Source organism: Centruroides sculpturatus, unplaced genomic scaffold (assembly GCF_000671375.1).
Source record: "Centruroides sculpturatus isolate CEXI.00-Female unplaced genomic scaffold, Cexi_2.0 scaffold443, whole genome shotgun sequence".
NCBI lineage: Eukaryota > Metazoa > Arthropoda > Arachnida > Scorpiones > Buthidae > Centruroides > Centruroides sculpturatus.
This window is the reverse complement of record NW_019384892.1, coordinates 502,664-524,523: the sequence shown is the minus strand read 5'-3', so window position 1 is coordinate 524,523 and position 21,860 is coordinate 502,664. Positions and strand designations below refer to the sequence as shown.

Genomic DNA, 21,860 nt, shown 5'->3' with positions numbered 1-21,860 from the left:
GGGGGTCATTTTTTGACCGATTACCACTTTCCCTTTGTTATATAGTAATGGAGCCGGGAAAGTAAAATATGTAGTTCAAATCTATTAACACGAAAATATGAAGTAATAAGATAATGATTTATACCATTTTTCCAAATTATTTTGCAATGTTACTAGGTAAAATACAAAGAATCAGAATCTTTCCCTTATATATTATTGATTATTGAATTGTGGTTGTGGTATTTAAAATTGGGAATTATTTTGATTTCAAAAAGAAATTCGGAAATTCGATTATTTTAACACAGTTACTAATCTATTGCTTCAAGCATTAAATAAAAAAATTATACATTTTAATTTTCTTATATTGTAGGCTAATTTTTAATTTCCAATCTAAAACTAATTTCCGATCGTTTAGAAGCCTATTTTTATATATTATAAGCCATAATCCTACATTAATGATGCTCGAATGATGTGAAAAGGCGTTCACTCGGATGATAAGGATTCCATTCTTTAACTGGAATAAATGTCTCCTATTTCAGATGATCTTATTAAGACCGAAGAGCGATTCTTCCTCAGTCATATTTAACCATCCTCCTGCAAATTGTCTATTAGGATAATGAGCAAACTTTAGGAACGTATTCTTGTTTAATCTAATTCCCCATTCTTAATTATGTCATTTCCCTAATTTTAGGACAAAACTTATTACTTTGCTTTAGAATTAATTCAGAAAATATTTTAGATAAATAGTAATATGACATTTAAATTTTTTAAATATTTGTATATTTAATTTTTTATATGAATCAATATTAAAGTATTCGGTGATAAATAACCGCCGGCTATTTTATATTATTAGTTCCAACAGGAAATGATGTCATATGAATTGTTTTAGTATCGGTTTCAGTTAATTACTCATGTAACTAGTTTGTTACTTTATTTATTTTTCATTCATAATTTAATAAAACAGCCACTACAGTATATTATATTATATAAATATCTGACTGAAGCTGAAAATATAGGCATGTTTATCAGCATGGCGCAAAAATGTATGACGTTGTCGTTATATAAATACAGTATAGTTATGATGTCAAACTGATGTATCAAGCATAATATACACAGTAATATAATGACGTAATAATGATTGTGTACAATAAGCGTCTTATAAGAAAAAAAAGGAGTACCTATAGACTAATATAAATGCTACTCTGGCAGGAAACGATTTAAATCATCTAGTTGAACCTCACTTCAATTAAAGCATCCATTTTTAAAGATTAGTTATCGAATTGAGAATTTAGTAGTAATAATATTGAAATTTAATTATTTCTGAGATTTTTTCTTGTTTTTATATTTCTTCTTGCTTTTTTTTAAATACCAAACTATTAGTAATTTCCTCTTATTTCACATAATACACATGCCCTTTTCTGATGTGTAGCTTATTCCTTAAATAAATTTCTATAAAATTGGAGTTATTTCCATTATTTCTTATGAGAAAAATTATAATTTGTTATGGAATATCTAAAAATATTATTTAAAGTATTTTAAACAGTGTTATAATAAAATTAATGTATAATAATTAATAAATGTGTAAAACACCAGTTATTGGTTTATCTTAAGTGATGGCAAAATCGCCATATTATAAATACCGAAAAGCATCAAATATAATGGACCATAATGTGTTAGAAATAGTACAACTAAAAAACGTCTACAATAAATACAGATAAATAGTAGTGTTGTAACGAATAGTATATTCGGCCAGGAGCGTGGCCGAATATTCGGCCAAACTATTCGGCTTGATTAACGCACCTATGAAAATTGGCGCGCAAACCGTATTATGGCAAAGATCATGCTCTCTATTGGCCCGCTGTCACTACGCTTCGCCAATCGCGTTAATTCTTGACAGTTGTAGCGGACAGACAAGAGTGTCATGGAAGTACAGTAGAACCTCGATTATCCGGACTAATTGGGGATGAACGTAGTCCGGATAAGGAAAAATCCGGATAATCGAAAATCCGGATAATGGAGGTCCGGATAATGGAGGTTCTACTGTATGTGATAAATGATGATATCAAATGTGGATAACAATGAAATGACCTACACGTGTAAATAACGGAAAAAGAAGAGAGAAGGACAGCGAAGTGAAAATGTGAAAATAAATATGAAATTGAGTTGATAACATAATCGAACAAGTCGAGGCAGCTTATTGGCACGAAATTCGCGGCCGTCAATGTCAAACAATTGTTGTCATAGACTTCGGAAAGCTAAATGCTTGTAATGAAAGTCACTTACCGTGCACGGGCGAAAGCCTGGGGCCTTTCGGGCTATCGAGCTGTCTCGAATCTGTGAAATCATAACTGACTTATATCGATGTCCTATCTGTCTCTTTTCTCCGTTATCACCAGCTGAGTCACGTAATTGTAAAATGGGAACTCTACGACGGAAAAGTGACGAATCGTGAGCGCGTATTATGATGTATGCATAGGCATACTTGGATTAGAACGACAGAGGAAAGAGAAAGGGAAGAGCAACGACGAGTGCTTAAAAAGAAGGATAGGCAATGTCAGACCCTCAGATGTGCGACGATTTTCGAACGAATAGGTGTGTACGTGTGCTGATCTTTGTAATTATAAATTGTGAATACATGTGACTAATATTATTTTCTTTTTTATTTTGTGCATGTTACAAGTTATAAATAAATATAAACAAACAACACTAACTCTATAACATTAAATACCAAAATGATTAATTTACTGTGTTTTTGTTATTTATTACTCCTGTTTTTAGGTATTCGGTATTCAGCCGAATAGTGAAAAATAGGCCGAATACCGAATAGTAACCGAATATTCGTTACATCACTAATAAATAGATTAAATAGATAATATTTAGTATTGGGAAGCTAGGAATATATTTATAAAATCAAACAGCAAAAAAATGTTTAGTCCTCTTTAAGCTTGTATTTCTTTAAAAAATTCAAATCCAATATTTAGTGAAAATATTGAAAATGTAACACTTCATAACAACAAATGAAATGTAATAGACTAAATTTATTTTACAGATATATTTGTAACTACCAAGCAATAGTCTTTCAATATTTAATCAAGCTGATCACATGGCTGAGATAGCAAAGACATCAGCATGACACTTTGGAAGACCTAGATATGTTAAACCATGTTCCCTGGCTGTCCTCGGTGAGAGTCTAGCTGAAAAAAATGATGGGTAAAATGCCCCATGGGCACTTTTTCCATACTTCTCTGAATTCCTTGTAGGCATTAAGAAGAGTATGGAATTAAAATACTATATATAGATTTAATCCACAAATATAACAAACACTATATGTAACAGAAAACAACATATATATTTAGAAAAATTCTTTAGATTACAGGAAGTAAAAATTTTCTTTTTCCTTTTTTTTTGTAAAAGAAATTTGATTTCATTATTATATATTAATAATTAATTACAAAAACATGCTCATTGCTGATATTTTCATCATAATTTACAAATTCAATTTTTTAATTCGTACAGAATAAATAAATTGAGTTTTCTTTCTGTACAATATATGCCTTCATATTATACATCTATTTCAATATCTTGATTCACATAAGGAATATCATTTCCCTGTAATAAAAAATTATATATAAATTAAATCTTAATTATTCTATTGATTATAAAAAGTCCAAAAGACTGCATTCATACAACAAGACAGTAGGAGGTATTACATATTGCCTACATATCTACTGTACACTTTCCTGTTTTCTTAAATGAAATATTTTTGTTTTTGATCTCCAGATATAGAAGTTATACATAATATGTCTACAAATAAATTTATTATATTTCATTTTTTATCATAATAAATCACATTACATTGATGATATTAAACATTATTATAACAGCTTTTTATCAATGTTAATACATTGATAAAAAGAACATTTGAATTGGAGGAAATAGTTTCAAAATCACTAATATTTTTTAATAACTTCAAATAAATTTGATGAATAACAAAATCTCAATCATATGGGTGAGATGACAAGTTATTAGCATAATCTTATATAATTTCTGAATGTGTGTCTGTTCAAAATAGAAATTAAAGGGAAACAGTCTACATAGACAAAAAAAAGGCCTAAGAACTTATGATGCAATTAATGGTGAAATGTAAAATTACTAAAATAGTACTTTCTCTTTTGTTAAGTTTTTAAAATGTACCAACGTACAATCAGTGGGACATCCTACCATTGGAGATACTGGGGACTAAGAATCTGGTAATTTCTTTTGCAAAACAGGAATCAAGATTTCTATGATTATTGCACATCATTTTGAAAGCAGAAAAATTAATATTTCGAAGAACGGTAATAAATTAATTCAATTCAAACTATCTTATATCACATTTCATCAAATTAAACAAAACGTGTAAATAGCTTAAAAAATTGACTTCCACTTTCTATGTTATGTAGATATATTATTTATGTTCCTTGTTGTCAAAATCAAAGGATGCTACAGTTCAACTTAACTTTCAATTTTATTTAAGAAGTTTCATCCAAAGAAATTCAAGTCAGAAATATAAATTTCTATTATTTTGACTGTACTGACCCTCCCCTTTGATGAATCCCAGGTGCAAATTAGGGCACTCATATAATTATTAACAGTAACAGAAGATCAGATTTTTTTTTAAATGAGAGATATTTGTTCTCAACTTTTAAGAATATAATGTCTGATGAGACAGCTATGTCATTCTCCTAGAAGCCTACAAAGGTTGGAAGTGATTGAAGTTTCATGTGTATGAAATATTTGTCATAATATGACAGTTACTTTATACAATATTTAGACAATTCTAAATGCCAGTTCATGGTTTCTCATTAGTTGATATTAATTAAACAGTTTACTTGCTTTTTAATTTGTATAATGCAGGGATCTATCTGTTTGTTAAATCTTTATTTCAGAAGAACCTACAATAACGAAGATTTAAGAATCAATATTTCATATTAAAAAATAAGATGTATCGATGTAAAATTTCCTTCAAACAAAAGTAAATGTAAGATTTCAAAATACTGCACTAAGCAAAAATAATATAGTACCATTAATTTCAATGCTCTGTACAAAAATAATTGTGAATAATAGATGAGCATATCTACCATAATAAATTTTATATTTTCCTATTTTTTCTTCTAGGAATTCTTGAATTAAGTATCATCATAATACAAAATTATGACATCTTAACACAAAAGACCATATTTTATACTTTACATTTAAATGTTGAATGGAATATCGATTATATAACTAGTCTAATGAAAAAATTATTATAATACAATATTGTTTACTTACATTTTGGGATTTAAATAATTTTTCTGGTAAGTTAATATGTCCTTTTAATAATGCATTTACTGTATACAATGATTCTATGGGCTCAGGAGTTATTATATAAAATAGTTTCCTTTTAGGATCTATTCCTCTTACAATACCTAAAATAAAAAAGATTTTAATAATTTAAAAATACATTCACTTTCAGTCTTCAATTTTATTAAATATCCAGCAACTGTTTCTTAATATCCAAATGCTTTAAGATGTAAAAAAAAAACTCTAATTTTATTAATTTAAGCAACAAGATCAAAATAAAATTGAATTAAAATATAAAAGATACTTTGTTATAAACTGAATATATAATTTTTTTTCTTAAAATTTTGCTTATGTATATATACTATGCTGATTATTTTCAAGTACAATAATAGCAGGTTTAGCTGTGTTTTTAACTAATTCAGTTAAATTTTTTTAGTATAAGTTTGGATAATTTGAAAGTAGTATCTCTCATGTTTTGAAAAGAGAAAGTAGTTATACGAGGTGTGTTCAAAAAGTATCGGACCTTTGGTCGGCAAAAATAAATTTGTTGATTTTGATGTACAAAACCCTAATCCCCTTCAAAGTAGTCTCCTTGGTAATGTATACACTTCTCCCAGCGTTCCTGCCATTGCTGGAAACACTGCTGGAACGCATCTTTTGGAATGGTTATCAGCCGGTCCGTCGCATTTCGCATGATGTCTTCTCTCGACTAAATTTGGGTTCCTTTTAGCGGCATTTTCAGCTTGAGAAATAGCCAAAGGTCACACGGAGCCATGTGGAGAGAGTACGGAGCGTGACGAACCACAGGAGTATTGTGTTTGGCGACGAAAGCCCGAATCAGATGCGCAGAATGGGCGGATGCGTTATCACGATGGAGCTGCCAAGTTTTGATCGACCACAGATCCGGTCGTTTGCGTCGCACTGTATCGGAAAGACGACGAAGGACCTCCTGGTAGTACTCCTTTGCGATGGTTTGGCCTTGTGGTGCGTACTCACGACACACCACCCCACGAGAGTCGAAAAAACTGTCAACATGACCTTTGATATTGCTGCGGACCTGCCGCGCTTTTTTTGGCCTCGAGGATCGTCCCCGAAAGCCTGCTGAATCTTGCGAATGGTTTACACTCGGGTATCGCCAAGGTTTTTGGCAAAATTTGATGTAATATCGCTGCTCACGTTGTTCAGTCATTTTCCAGCTTAGTGGAATCCGACGAGAGCGCACTACATGACCTCACTCATAGGCCGATTGCCAACGACTGACGCTTCCTGCAGGCGGGAAAAAATTCAGGGCTGTGCATGACTGTCCCCTCCACAACTCCACTGAAGGAGGCCTCTCGCGCATCATTGGTTTATGCGGAAAAAAAAAGGTCTGATACTTTTTGAACAGACCTTGTAGGTTTATAAAATATATACATTTTGGCAATTCACAAAATGTTGTTCTGCAAACTCCTGTGTATAGAAAAAAATTGTCACATGTTTCACAGGTGTAGATGGCCAAATAACTCTGTTATTTGCATGCTAATATCTTTATGATGTCCAAAGATAGAATGTGCATAATTTTATGTTACTTTAATTAAAATGTTAAAGTGGAAAAGCAAATGATAATAAAATTTGATACTGCCAAAATTAAACTTGCAAATAATTTTGAAAAAATAGTTATCACAATTTTGAGTTATCTAACTTTTTAATTCAAACACTAGACAATTAAGAAAATATTTTGCAGATGCAAATAATTAGCTATGTATTATAATCATTGATTACAAAATATAGAACTGTTATGTTTTATTACATTTAACACTCAAATTATATTCAATAAACATAATACAACTAAAAAAAATGCAAAATGCAAATAATTTTTCAATCAGCTTTATAAGAGGAATTTTCATCTGTTATATTCATAACAGATAAAAATGCTTTTGCCAAGCTATCCCTTTAATTCTGCTACATAACTATTCAAACATGGGATGTTCCTGCACACAAATCACCTCCATGAAATAATAAGTGATGATGCAGATTGTACAATCCTATGACACATGATGCTCACTCCAATTAATCTGTTTGAGAATATGTGACAATAAAACTGTTACGTTTTATCTGGAAAAAAGGCCTATCCACTAAGTTGACAGAAGAAATTAGTATGATAGAAGGACAGAAAACTGTTGATTGAATCATCCTGATGCAGTAGAGCAAATGTTTTTACATTAGTGATACCACCTTTTGGATGACCATCTTGCAATAATACAGCTTGTAATTTTGGATGATATTCAGAAAACTCCAGGTATGAGTATTGACATAATGGTACCTATTGTCAGTATGTCAGTCTACCCAACTATTGTCACTTGAAAAGAATGTCCAGAGTCTGCAATGTCCCAGATATGATCCTCATGAACTCAACCAAGGTTCAGAGGTTGTATTGTGCACAAGATAGGAGGGATTTTTCCAAGAAACTTATGCTGTGTGTTTGATAGAATTTTGAAAGTGCAATTCAGTTTGAATTGATGCCAGAGGGGTTTGAAATGGATGGCGAACTTTACACCTTGCCTATATTGGAGTTTGTCTATGATAGAGTGCAAAAAAATAAAAAAATACAGTGAAACCTTGGGTTTTGAATGCATGAAATACAGCTGAAAAGGTAAAACAAGGTTTTGTTTTGGAGATCAAAAACAGATTAGTCCATTTTATATTGTTTCTTATGGGAAAATTTGTTTTGATTTTAGAATAAAATCGAAACAAATTTTCCCATAAGAACTTTTAGGAATGAATTAAGTTCAAAATCTGACATTTGCCTGTATCCTGCTTTGATCAACCAAAAGTGAGTTTTGTTGCAGTATAAGAAAGCTCCAGTGCATTGATGTAAACTGACCAGACAAAGTTGCAAAAACCAAATCTTTTCATTATGTTGTCCCACCCAGCATATAGCCCAGTTATTGCACCCTCTGCTTATGGATTGTTCTGGAGTTTATAGCATTTGTAGCAAGGGCATAGTTTGATACAGAAACAGATGTAATAAGACATGCTGTGAGTTTTTTTGCTTCCAAGACCAAGAACTGGTACTGTAGGCAAATCACACTACTATTTGACAGGTGGGTAAAGGTTATACTGTGTAATGGTTTCTATGTCTCTGAATAAAGTATGTTTCTGTTCTATATATAAAGTGCTGAATTGATCATATGCTATATAGCAGAACTTACAGGACAACCTAGAAAATACTCTTGAACATTATGTATTGGCATTAATTTCCATCCTTTATCAGAATTACTAACAAATTGTATCCAAGTAACAGTCAAGAAAAATTAAATTTATTTCTTATTTTTATCTTAGTGTTTCTTGCTTGTTTAATTTTAATAACTTAAAAAATTCAAATATAGTTGAGATTGTTTTATACATAAAATTCATAACTAAACACCAACCATATGCCGAAAAATCTGTCGGGCTAGTTTTAGGCTAATTACTAAATGAATTACGTAACCAATTTGGCTCTAGAGGTAGGCGTTAGGCGCCATCTCTTATTAATATTAATAATTATAAATAAATTAATTAATTTAAATAATTTAGAACCGCTGGGAGAAAAAATCGGCCCGGAGCGGGACTCGAACCCACAACTCCTGCTTACCATGCAGATGCGTTGCCAGTTACGCTATCCAGACCTCCAGTTCGATCTCCTCTTCCAGCGTATATAAGCTAACTATATAACCATCGACAGTTATTACAATGCCGGCTGGGGACACATTCAGTGCCCACGTCCCCCAAGGCACTCAACCGGCCATCGCAAGCCCCGGCAAGGCGTAATATCGGGTTTAGCAATGTTTGTTTATATTACACCTTGCCGGGGCTTGCGATGGCTGCTTGAGTGCCTTGGGGGACGTGGGCACTGAATGTGTCCCCAGCTGGCGTTGTAATAACTGTCGATGGTTATATAGTTAGCTTATATACGCTGGAAGAGGAGATCGAACTGGAGGTCTGGATAGCGTAACTGGCAATGCATCTGCATGGTAAGCAGGAGTTGTGGGTTCGAGTCCCGCTCCGGGCCGATTTTTTCTCCCAGCGGTTCTAAATTATTTAAATTAATTAATTTATTTATAATTATTAATATTAATAAGAGATGGTGCCTAACGCCTACCTCTAGAGCCAAATTGGTTACGTAATTCATTTAGTAATTAGCTTTAAACTAGCCCGATAGATTTTTCGGCATATGGTTGGTGTTTAGTTATGTTATATATCGGGTTTAGCAATGTTTGTTTATAACATTCATAATTGAAAACTATCATCTTCAATTGAATATCTTATTAATTTACCATAATTATTTTTATTTCAAGAAAATGATAATATGCAATATCATACCTTAAAAAATATTAGAGCAAATATAAAAATATATCAATATATTTTATTATCTTATATAATATATATAAAATAGACATACCAAATCCATGGCATATATTGTTATGAGCATGCTTCAAAATTTTAAATGAAAATTCAGTTTCATAAAACTAAAATTGAAAAACAAAAAATTACTAAAATGATTAAAATAAACTAAATAAAAAATAGCACATTTCAAATTTACCTCTGGATCAATGACTGTACACAAAGCTACCCAACTACCATTAAAAGCATAAAGAATATGATTTTTTGGTGCATAATCATTACAGACATAGAGTGAAATAGCTGACCAAGATATACTGTTAAAGAATAAAAGTTAAAATTTTACCTAAACATACATTTATATTATTATTATGATTTATTTATATATTAAATAATAAAAAAATTGATTGTATAAATTATAGTAAAATTTAATAATAATTTTTTTTGCATAAATGTTGTTAACAACATCAACCTGATTCTATCAGATATGCCAGACTGCTGGATTATTTATCAAATTGTAAAGACTAATTTAGCTATAGCTTGGCAAATATGTTGCCATTTACTGTAATGATAAATTTAATTAGAAATGAATTTACTTTAGAATGGTCTGGAAGAAAAGATCAGTCTAACCATATATCTACAGTCAAATTATTTTATTTCTTATCAATAAACTTAGTTTTGTGGCAGTTCATTGGCACATAAATATGTAGATAAATAAAAAGTAATGTATTCCTTTTACCTGTATTCTACATAAATACAAGGGTGAGTCAAAAAGTAAGTTGCACTCATACCAAAAATAAAAGTATAAAACATATGGGTCAAAAATTTTTATTTGTATGAATAAACAATCCAAGTGCTACTTTAACATAAGCACCAAGTTTATTTAAACATTTATTGCAACATGGCACAAGATTTTCTATTCCTTTTTGGAAGTATTCCCACCCAATGTGCAATAACCATTCTCATGTCACACGTGTGATATCTTCATCAGAGTTGTATTGACAATTTGAAAGGTTCTTTTTTCTTGGGGATGAACACAAAGAAATCACAAGATGCAAGATCTGGACTGGAGGGAGGATGTTCTCATACAGTCCATTTGAATTTTTCCAGTAGAGCCTTTGTGATACCTGCTGAATGAGGTGTGGCATTGTCATGAAAAAGCATTCTCACCATACACTTCCCTCAACTGGCATTGAATTTCAGTGGAGTTACACCTTTTTGCTCGTAAGTAATGAGTTTCTGCATGAACTTCCAATTTGGGCACTACATCCAAATGACAACACCTATTATGACTGAAAACCTATGCAGCTAAGTTGACAAATCTGTTACTCCTTGTAGCTGGAAATATTACCAATGTTGCCACCAGATTTCATTTAAATATCATTTATCAACAAAAAGTTCTTGCCAATTGCAACTTACTTTTTGACTCTCCCACATATCAAAAGACTTGTTTTTTACATTGAAAATTTTTTATCAGTGCACATGCACATTCTTGCATACCAGAAAAAATTATTTTTAGCTTTGTTTTGAAGGCATTAAGAAAACCTTTTTTACATGCCCAATTATGAGTTTAATCAGAGTGGGAATTCCAGATGATCAGAAATAAGCATGACAATTTCCAGTCAAATCCACTATAAAGATTTGAGGATCTAATCAAAATTTGAACATAATTCTGTATATTTTAACTGATAGGTCTTTTGCTATTGGGAATAACTATCAAAAACATTGTGATTAAGAAGTCTATATTTAAAATATTGATAATTATCTATATAATGCAAGCAGTTATGATGATTGGATTTATAAAAATGTAAAAAATTATTGTATATTGTGATCATAAGTAAATATACAATAATTTTTAAAATAAAATATACATAATTTAGATAGTCAAAACTGAAATTTACAATATCACAGTTAACATTTTTAATTTGAATTAAAATGACAGACAGTATATTTCACAATTTTAAAATATGTATAGAAGGACACTAAAACGTCTTCTAACATCCATCCTGTCTAATCATCAGGAACAGACAATCAATCAAATCAATCAATCGTTTTTTTATTAGGTGCTCGAGGCATATACTCAGCACTGCAAGAGAACAGCTAAGAAAAATTATATACATTTTAAAATAATACATATTAATAGTGTATACAAAACTGTCAGTTAAATACAAAATATTACAGAGAGAACAATTAATACATTAATAACATTTTTTTACTATTGAACACAAGACTGTGTTATTATTAAAACACTTGGCGTTTATCCACTTTATTCATTAACTTGTGCTGTACGAGTGTCATTGCATTTTTAACGTTGACTGATGAGGGGCTATACGCCCGAAACAAAATGCCCGTATCAACTGAATAAAGTGGATAAATGCCAAGTGTTTTAATAATAACATAGTCTTGTGTTCAATAGTAAATAAATACGAAAACACGGTTTCAAAAAACTAATCAACATTAATAACATTAATACAAAATAACAATGAAATATTATTACAGAATAGCAATGTATACAGAGTTATCAGATGTAGAAAGTATTGCAAACAGAGTATTTTTAGAACTTAATAACTAACATGAGAAAAATAAACTTAATAACTAAAATTAAAGCTAAGAGAGAATTCAATGGAATAATACAGAGAAAAAATGTGCAGAGCAAAACACCAGGAGTAACTCCATATTCTCTTAAAATAAGTCCGTTATGGAGGAACCACAAAACTCCTTGGAGTAAACTTGTCTATAAGGGCCTCCAAAACACCTTGAGTACTTGTAGAACAAGTTTTGCAGAACAAGTCTTGCAGGACAGAACCACCAGGAATAACTCCATATTCTCTTGAAATTAATTTGTCAGGGAGAAACCACAAATACTCATCAGAGTAAACTTGTCCATAAGGATCTCCAAGACACCTAGAGTACAGCAGTACTTATTGAACACAAAGATTCACTTGCAGAACAAGAAACAGACGAGGTCAAAAGTATTTCATGTGTAGATTGATTCATGGTAACTTATAGAGTAATTGATTAAAGCAAGAACAAAAATAACCAGGAGTCAGTTTATCAAAATTTTCATTGATTCCATCAGATTTATCAGGCTGGATGGTGTGAAGTTCAGAAGAAACAGTAGTATGCTATTCTCTGGTAGCAGTTGGTGCAATAATAGCATGCTGTTTGACTAATCTGTAAAATGATTTGAAGATCTCTTTATTCATTAACAGCTCTTCATGCTTACATGGCCAGTTTAAGTTGTAATTTTTAACAGTAAGTTCTAAGGCCAGGCGTTCAGCTTCCAATGAGATACATTCGAAAAGATAATGATCGACACCATCAGGCTGATTACAGATGGAACAGAAAGAAGTTTGTTTACCAATGAACCTTTGTAAGTAGATAGAAAACGTACCATGACCGGTAAGAATCAGGAACAGACAGTCTTCATTTCGCAAAGACGACCTTTTATTGAAAGCTACAACTCTCCACAATTATGTAAAACAGTTAAAAGTTCACTGACAACAAGCCAGTGAAGACTGTTTGTTCCTGATAATTAGACAGAACGAATGTTAGAAGACATTTTAGTTTCCTTCCTTCTATATATATTTTAAAACATTTTCAATATTTAAAAAATTTTGTTTTTGTTTTCCTTTTCCATTGTTTCAACACACCAGTGACAGTCCAAAATAATTTTCACATACGGAGATAACCTTTTATTGGAGGGTCCATCCTGCAATTAAATGCAAATTGGAAACAACATCCTCTGGTAATTTTGCCAAAATCACATTATAATACAATTAAGTAAAAATTTAAAAGCTTGGCCAAGTTTTTAAATTGTTACTTAAACATTTTTATAGTTGTTCCTATGTTCAGGGTGGGGAGCTGTAAATTTTTTCTCAGACCCTTACTGGTTCCTACCCCTATAAATATATGTTATATTTACTAACAAAACATAAAATCATTACTATAAAGAAACATTTTACATATTTCATATGTTAAAAAAAAGGCAAAAGGAATTCCATACAAGCTCTTTGACAACCCTACTTATGCTTGTCATAACATTAAAAATATTATCTTCAATTTTTTTTCTATTTATGTCATACTTACTTTCAATAAATCTTACGATATAAATAATAAATAGTTTATTTATTTACTGAACAGTTACTAAACTACTAACTAAAATAACTACGAGTCTGAATGAATTAACTTACACATATGGTCTGAATGAATTAATAGGTTCAATTTTCATTGTAAAGTTCATCTGTAACTGGCCTAAATATGACAGCATAGCTAATGATCTATACTTTGGTGCTATAACACTGAAAACAGATTTTTAAAAGCAAATTTTAAAAATAAAAATAAAAATTCTAAATATTACGTCATAAATAAATATTCTATTATGGCAATTTCATAGCTCTCATTATTTTTAATATTGTATACATCTTCAAAATCTCACAAATTTTATAGGAAAAGAAAATATATTAAAAATTTAATACAATGGTTTCTAAAAAACATTACATTTTGGCAAATAAATTTAAAAAATATCAAAAATGTAATAACTCATAAGACTTTCTTATAAATTATTGCTAAAATCCATAAAAGCATAAATATAAGGGGGATTAAAACTCCCAGATATTTTCTTATAGGTTCTTATCAGTAGCAGTAAGAAATTATATTTAATATCACTAAAGAATGTTTACAGGAAAAAAAAATTTAAAGCTATCAGATACATATTTACTGAAAAAGAATTAATATATATTAATACATTTAGATTATTATTTAAAGTTATATATAGTGGAGTCCAGATTATCTAACCTCTTGTTATTCAATATTGCCATGTCATTTGCAGTTATTGTAGTTCTGCATGTGCACTGCTGCTTATTTCAGTATATCACATGTGATCAACAGCATAGTTTTATTTGTACATCTTCAATTGTAAATCATATTGGCATCATGATACTATGACTCTTTTATTTTTCCTATTATATTCTCTCTTTAATACAGTTTTAATATTGGAGGAATACAGCAAGTAAAAAAAAAAATAAAATGACTCAATTGAATAATTACTAATTAAAATTGAAGACAGAGTCTGTTGAAAAAAAAATCACCTTTTAATCACTTTCATGTTCTGAAATACAACTCAAGAATGACCCAACCTTTCCTATTAGGCTACCTTGTTGCCAAAATAGTCAATAATTACTAATTTATATTTATAATGAGCTTTTGTTAAATTTTCAATTTGTTTCATCCCTTCCCATTGTTCTGAATTATCCAATATTTTTCCTAATCTCATTGAAGATAATCTGGACTCAAATGGGTTAAAATATTTATATTATTATATTTGTATAGTCTTATTATATACTAACTTTTGTTTTGCACTTGATGGTGATGGTATTTCTATTAATAAATAATTTAATGACGACTTCACTGACTTTGTATATTTCCATCCATCTGTTTTAAATACATAATCTGCAGTTAATGTAGGATAGTTTAATTCTTTGTTTTCAAGATATAACTGAATTATGTGTGTTGGCTGAGTAATATGGATAATATCAATAAGAAGAGCTATTCCTACATCTGAAAGAAGTAAAATTTTTAGAATTAAAAAGTTTCTCAACAAATGAATTCTTAAGATATTTTATACAATAATGAAATCTCAAAATATTCTCAATTTAAATGCAATAATAAAATTTTAAATACTATTTAAAATATATAAAACTAACAGGTAAGCCTGGCATTGCCCAGGCAAAAAATAAGTACAAATATTAAGATTATTAGATTATTTTGTGCTTCTAACCCTTCTATTATATTATATTATAGTATTTGATTTATATAACTACAACAGTTATCTTAAAAATTCCTTAAATTGTGTACAGTAGAAGAAGAAAATTTTTTAAATGTGTTACATTGGTCACTCGGTATGATAAATTCTTTCATAAGATAATGTTTGTATTTACATAAATTTGTCATATTTATCATGGTACTCAGATGATACGAAATGGCACGATGTCATCGATCAAGTAGACAGTAATTAAACATATGATATATTAAATTTTTTAAGATATATTTTTTCTAATGTTAGCTCTAACAAACTGTTCCATTCACAGTCAAATATCAAGTGGTAATCTGACAACGAATCAAATTTTGTGAAAAATGGACCAAATATTTTAAACTCGGCACCCTCAAAAACCACTTGAAACATATTTTGTGCTCACTGGTAACCTTGTATTATGTAATTTTCCTATTCAAATGCCATCACACTGATGGGTCCAATAGGAAGAAGAGACTCTGTGGAAGTGGATCAAAGTTAATTTGACCAAAAGTAGTAGATGACCTCCTGCTGAAGAGAGGATGCTCAACAATTACTAATTAATACCAGTCTACTATTAATACTTAAAAAGTGATCCATATTGGATAGATCATGATATGATCAAAGTTGCTAACCTTAATATCTGAAAGACTTCATATAAGACTTGTTTAAATAAAAAAAAATATTGTAAAAATGTGAGAATAATTGCTTTTATGTGATCCCATGAAAACAAAAACAAAAACAAAACTGATGAAACCAAGTTAAAAAAAGTAAAGCTCAGCAAAAAACATCTAAGTAAAAGAAACTTTTGAAAGTTGTGGCATAAGAATAGTGGAAGCAGATTTAACAGTAAGACTCAACATGTAAATATAACTACAACTATACAGACTACAACTACAAGAAATTTTTAATGAAGGAATGTCATCATAATAATAAATTGGAAAAATAAACATTGGCACAGAAAAAGACTTTGAGCTCTACTTTGTGCCTTAAAATCTTTGCATGTTTATATTTAATGCAAATATTAATTTGGCTAAACATTAGAGTATCTTTAGGCAGTATGAGTTAATAAGGGGAGATGAAATCAGGGGAGAAGACAGGGTGTCCAGATTTCCTGGTAGTTAAGTATATCCTTGTAAATATCACATTTATAGAAAAATTATTAGAATTGGTTTGGTTTATTGGAATTGTTTATAGCAACATGACACATGAGCGATCTGCCAACGAGAATGCATCCCAGAAAGACTTTTACATATGAAGAAAACTCATGAAGCCAGTCCATTGGCCATGCATGAACCCACGACTGACCACCAGTATAACTGACCACTTGGTTACTGGAAGGTACTTATTGGGGTGCAATTTGAAAAAATTGTAGACCTATAAATTTCCACTGTCATCTGTCTGTCTCTGTCCTTCTTTAATCTCAAGAACAAAGTTAGACAGATGAAAGTCAAGACTCAGAGGACCAGATTAACTATATATGAACTTCCAATTTGGACCACAAGTCATGTTATTTCAATTCAAAAATTTTCTCCCGAACAAAGTTAGATACATAACCAGCATGACTCTATTGCTAACAGGTAAAGTATGATGTAGAGGAGCAAAACACTACTACACTCCATACAGCAAGTGCTATGTTCTATCTGTTGCAGTAATGGCATAATGGCACATCAATTTCATGCTGTATCATTGTTGCAGTAATTCAGTAAATATAATATATATATTTTGAAATTATACCTTTATTTTGAAATTATAATTAATTAGATTATTATTTAAAGTTATATATAGTGGAGTCCAGATTATCTAACCTCTTGTTATTCAATATTGCCATGTCATTTGCAGTTATTGTAGTTCTGCATGTGCACTGCTGCTTATTTCAGTATATCACATGTGATCAACAGCATAGTTTTATTTGTACATCTTCAANTCAAGTTGGAAGTATGTTAATGTAAATGCCAAGTTTCATAGCAATTGATTGAATGGCCTAGGCGTGCATAACAAACAAACAAACATCCTCATTTATATATATATATATATATATATATATAGTAAATGACAATTATCTAAATTTCTTATAAAACATGAACAAATTATATTTGTTTATAACACTAGTCAAACTATTATAAATTTTGAAATTGATTTTAAATATAGTAGAAGGTTCATTAATCTGACACTTATGAGACTAGAATAGCACTGGATATTGTACTTTCCCAAATTAGATAAATTATGTGTGATTTGAACATTGTAAACACTGCTATACATTTCACATCAGTGAACACTGCTGTATGCTTCTGATCTGTTTACATATGCTGTTTACTCAGTTTAAGAATGCTATAGTGCATGTTTAAACTATGTTAATCAATCAATGGATTGAAAAATCTGAAAAAATGTTAATGAATATGCCCAGGATATTTAATGTATTACAAGTCCAAACAAATTCCAATTCATGGAATATTAGCAGGCTGAATTATTATTGGACAATTTCAGATTGTTAATTTGTAAATAGTAGTCAGTAAACTTCTGTAATTAAACATATATTTGTAATTGTAAACAATTAACAATAACANGGGACGAACCAGAGGCTGCCCTAAGAAGATTCTGAGGTGGTGCGAGATCTCATTGTAATGTCACGCGTAGAGACTGAATTGTATATAGAAATTACAGATACATTTTTCACATTATCATGCTTTATCAGCATTCTATGCTGTACTGTACCTACGAGATTTGTAATAGAGGGTTAACTCTAATAAAATATTTTGTTTTTAACTTTTGTTTTTTTTTTTTCTTAACTCTGAGTACTAACAAGGGAGGTTAAGAAGCCTAAAAATTAAGAAAAATCTGAAATATTTATGTTATGAAAGAACTAGTCTTGCACACACATTATTTTTTGTTCCTGCCATATTGTGGTTTAAGGGGATAAAATCATCCCTTAAAAAAAAGCCAATTTCTTGTTTTTTCAGAACAACTGCCAATCAGAGATATTGAAAAAAGCTTAAACAAAAAAATTGTATCTCTCTTTTATATCTACAAAGCTGTATATAGATAGTATAAAAAAATTCATGTTTTTGAGTTACCTCCACCAACCATTAAAACTGAGTTTTTGTACTTTGTAAACTTATTCAAAAATACTTCTCCATAACTTCTTTTCACACAGCAACATACATACATTACTTGAAGTTTTATATTATTAAATTAATTTGTAAATTGCATGATAAATGAGATATTGCATGAAATTCTGTTTTAACATTAAATGACATAATCACATTGATGCACAGATAACCTTCTTAAACATTCTGATCTACACCATGCAGACAAATTTGATTCCTGACCATCAATATATATTGATGTAACAATATTTAAATCATAATTTATATGATTTACAATCATCACTTATTTCAGGAAGACAATTTGTACCTATTTTGAATGAATGAATAATTTAAGGATGGTAACAGGGTAACTCAAAAATTCATATTTTTGATACTTATCTACAGCTTTATAGACAAAAAAAATGTAACTTTTTAAAATCTTTTTTGATATCTCTCACTGATTGGCAGTTGTTCTGCAAAAACAAGAAACTGGAATTTTTTTAAAGGACAAGAAAGGCATTTTCACCACATCAAATAATTATATGGCACAAACAAAAAATAATTTTGTGTTACATATGAGCTACACACACACAATGAGCACGTTCGTAAAGTTGAATTAGTTAAATGCATTAGTAACGAGTCATTCCAAAAATAGTAGTCTCGCTCAGTGTGCATGCTCTGTGGTGATGACATTTCAAATGAAACTCTAATGAAATTCGCGAAGGAAAGAGTTAAGTCACTTCGTTAAGAAAATGGCACCTGACGATATTGATGTATCTAAATCTACTTGAGTATTTAAACTGTGAATTAAAATGTGAAATGATAGAAATACTGTCCACCCAAAGCAATCTAAGAAAAATATTTCGGATAAGGCTGCACTAGCAACATCATATCTTTGATTTTAGAAACAGCTATTTACTTATAAATGAATTGGTCGAAAAGTCTAATGAAATAATAATAACAATGAAGCCATTCTCGTTTAACTTGTTCGACTTTACAAATGTACCCAATGTTGCAGATTTTTATGAATTTCTAGGTTTCCTAACCTCTTTTGTAAGAATGATTTTTATTCATGCCCAGTACAAATTTGGTCAAGATAATATAGGATAGCTACATGATAAAGGATGGAATCCAACATATCCAGGTCAAGTCAACCAAGAAAACTTCTGAAAATCTGACTAAGACTCTAACCTAGGTCCTTCAGACTGACTAGCTGATGACTATACTCTCAACTGTGTAGCCATCTTTATAGCCAATTAGGTCTCATGAATTTAATGCAGTGTTCCGCAACCGGTGTGCTGTCACATAATGAAAGATGCGACGTGAACTTTTACATATTCTGTTAATTTCAAGTTTTATTTATATATTTTTATCACAGTTGTGTTTCTTAAGCTTGTATTTCATTCTCTGCCGCAGCACTGATGAAATAAGAAGATGTTTGTTTATTCTTTATTACAAACCATGCATTTTTATGTATTCTAAGAAATTATATGTAAAATAAATTTGCTCACAGATGTAGATGTCTGTGAGCAAATTTAGATGTAGATGTCTAATAATAGGTTAGTGGCATTATGTAATTCTATTAATAGTATCATATCATACGTTTTTGAGGGGAATAACACTTTGGTGTGCTGTGTTGAGTCATGGGTATGCTGCAAGTAGAAAAAGGTTGCAAAACACTGATTTAATGTATATTTTCTTATTAAAAAATGTATTCAGTTAATGCTAAGAATAAGAAACAAAACACCTTTTTTGCCGAGAAATAAATATAATTTGAAAAAACAAACGTTTTCAGCCTAGTTAATAGGTCATCTTCATGTCGAAAAAATGGAATCTCAGAGCAGTTAATGCTCTGAGATGAAGAATTTATGTTACTTGTATCTAAATGAAATTTCTTTAAAGAAAATCTAAAAATGGTGCAATATTTATTATCAATCTTACACTAAAAACTTAAAATTTTTGATGAACATGCAAATGTGAAAAGGTAAATTATTATATAAAATAAAAAAAAACAAAATTAAAAAATTTTGATTACATACAGCATAAATTAGAATAATTTATTAACCCTCAAGTATGTCATTCATATTAAATATTAAAATCCATTCTTGCATAAGAAAGTTTATGTTCTTTATAACAATAGTGTTGATAAAAAATTATTAAAAATTTAAAACCATATTTATATTATACATAAACATTTTAATTATGTATTGAAACATTTTCTTTAATTTCTTACCTTTGGTCCAACCCATGGTATTGATAAATAATGGGTATTCAGAAAACATTTCTTCATAGTTTTTATAAAAATTAGAAAGTGCACTTATATAATCATCAGGAATATTAACAGTGACACCACCTATAAAATGCATTCTACAAAAATAACAACAACAACTATTATTAAATTGACAGTAAAACTTAATATGATACAAAACAGATAAATTTAAATATTTTGATATATCTTAATAATAAATGATTGTGAATAGAATAAGAGAGTATTAAAAGACATGATAAAATTATGTAGTTGTACATAATAAAATATTTAAAGAAAGAATAAAAAATTTGTTACTGAAGACATGTAAATAACTACAGTCCCTTCACAATGTTTGCTAACAATGAGCTACTGTTATTGGGTCTATATCAGTGAGACAATATTTAACTACTAACTCTATTATTATTAATGTAGGAAAAATAGTAATTTAGTTCAACAATATCCATATTGGTAACTAGAGAAAACTCCACATGAGAACTGTGCACAAAAAAATCCCCACTGTCATATATGAGTTGCACTGCATAGCACCAAAACTGTCACCTGGCTAAACATTTTTTAAAGCAACAATAAAATCCTAGTCTGCTTATTTCTACATTCAGTATAAAATTGAATGACAAAGCACACTTCAGGAAAAAGAACAGAATGTCAAGCTCCTGTGCAATGGGAATCTTGTGCATCACACACTAAGCAATGTCATTATGTCATGCAGCAAGTTCGGACAACAAAATAGGATGTGATGTAGAGAACTGAAAGCAGTTTTCATGCAATGTCACCCAGTGTTTCCAGATTGGAGATTTTTTTTTATCAGCTAACAGAAAATCTGGGAATTTTTTGAGGTGAGATTTTTATCACTTTGATCTTTTTTCAGTAGATTAAAGCATAAAAATTTTCACACAACAGAACATGTGAAATACTGTTTAAGCATCATGATGAAATGTGTTATTCAGAATTATTCATTAAAAAATTATTCAAAAATGATCTGTATTTCTAAGTGACAGCTTAACATGTTACTTTTGCTTTCCAGAATCCAAGCTGATAAGGTACCATCTCTTGCATT

General features: G+C 30.1%; 1 protein-coding gene across 4 annotated transcripts in view; it reads right to left on the bottom strand.

The window, feature by feature from the left end:
* Positions 1 to 3,442: 3,442 nt before the first annotated feature.
* The window catches only part of LOC111631293 (polynucleotide 5'-hydroxyl-kinase NOL9-like), a 45,957-nt gene continuing 27,539 nt past the window's right edge, over positions 3,443 to 21,860 (bottom strand). For all 4 annotated transcript variants that reach the window (XM_023375511.1, XM_023375510.1, XM_023375513.1 and 1 more), the window contains exons 8-14: positions 20,771 to 20,904; positions 15,009 to 15,219; positions 13,854 to 13,961; positions 9,863 to 9,977; positions 9,722 to 9,788; positions 5,290 to 5,426; positions 3,443 to 3,588 (exon numbers count right to left, since the gene is read on the bottom strand). In XM_023375511.1, the coding sequence (XP_023231279.1) occupies positions 3,541 to 3,588; positions 5,290 to 5,426; positions 9,722 to 9,788; positions 9,863 to 9,977; positions 13,854 to 13,961; positions 15,009 to 15,219; positions 20,771 to 20,904 (820 nt within the window). In that variant the 3' untranslated portion in view covers positions 3,443 to 3,540. The remainder of the gene's footprint in view (positions 3,589 to 5,289; positions 5,427 to 9,721; positions 9,789 to 9,862; positions 9,978 to 13,853; positions 13,962 to 15,008; positions 15,220 to 20,770; positions 20,905 to 21,860) is intronic.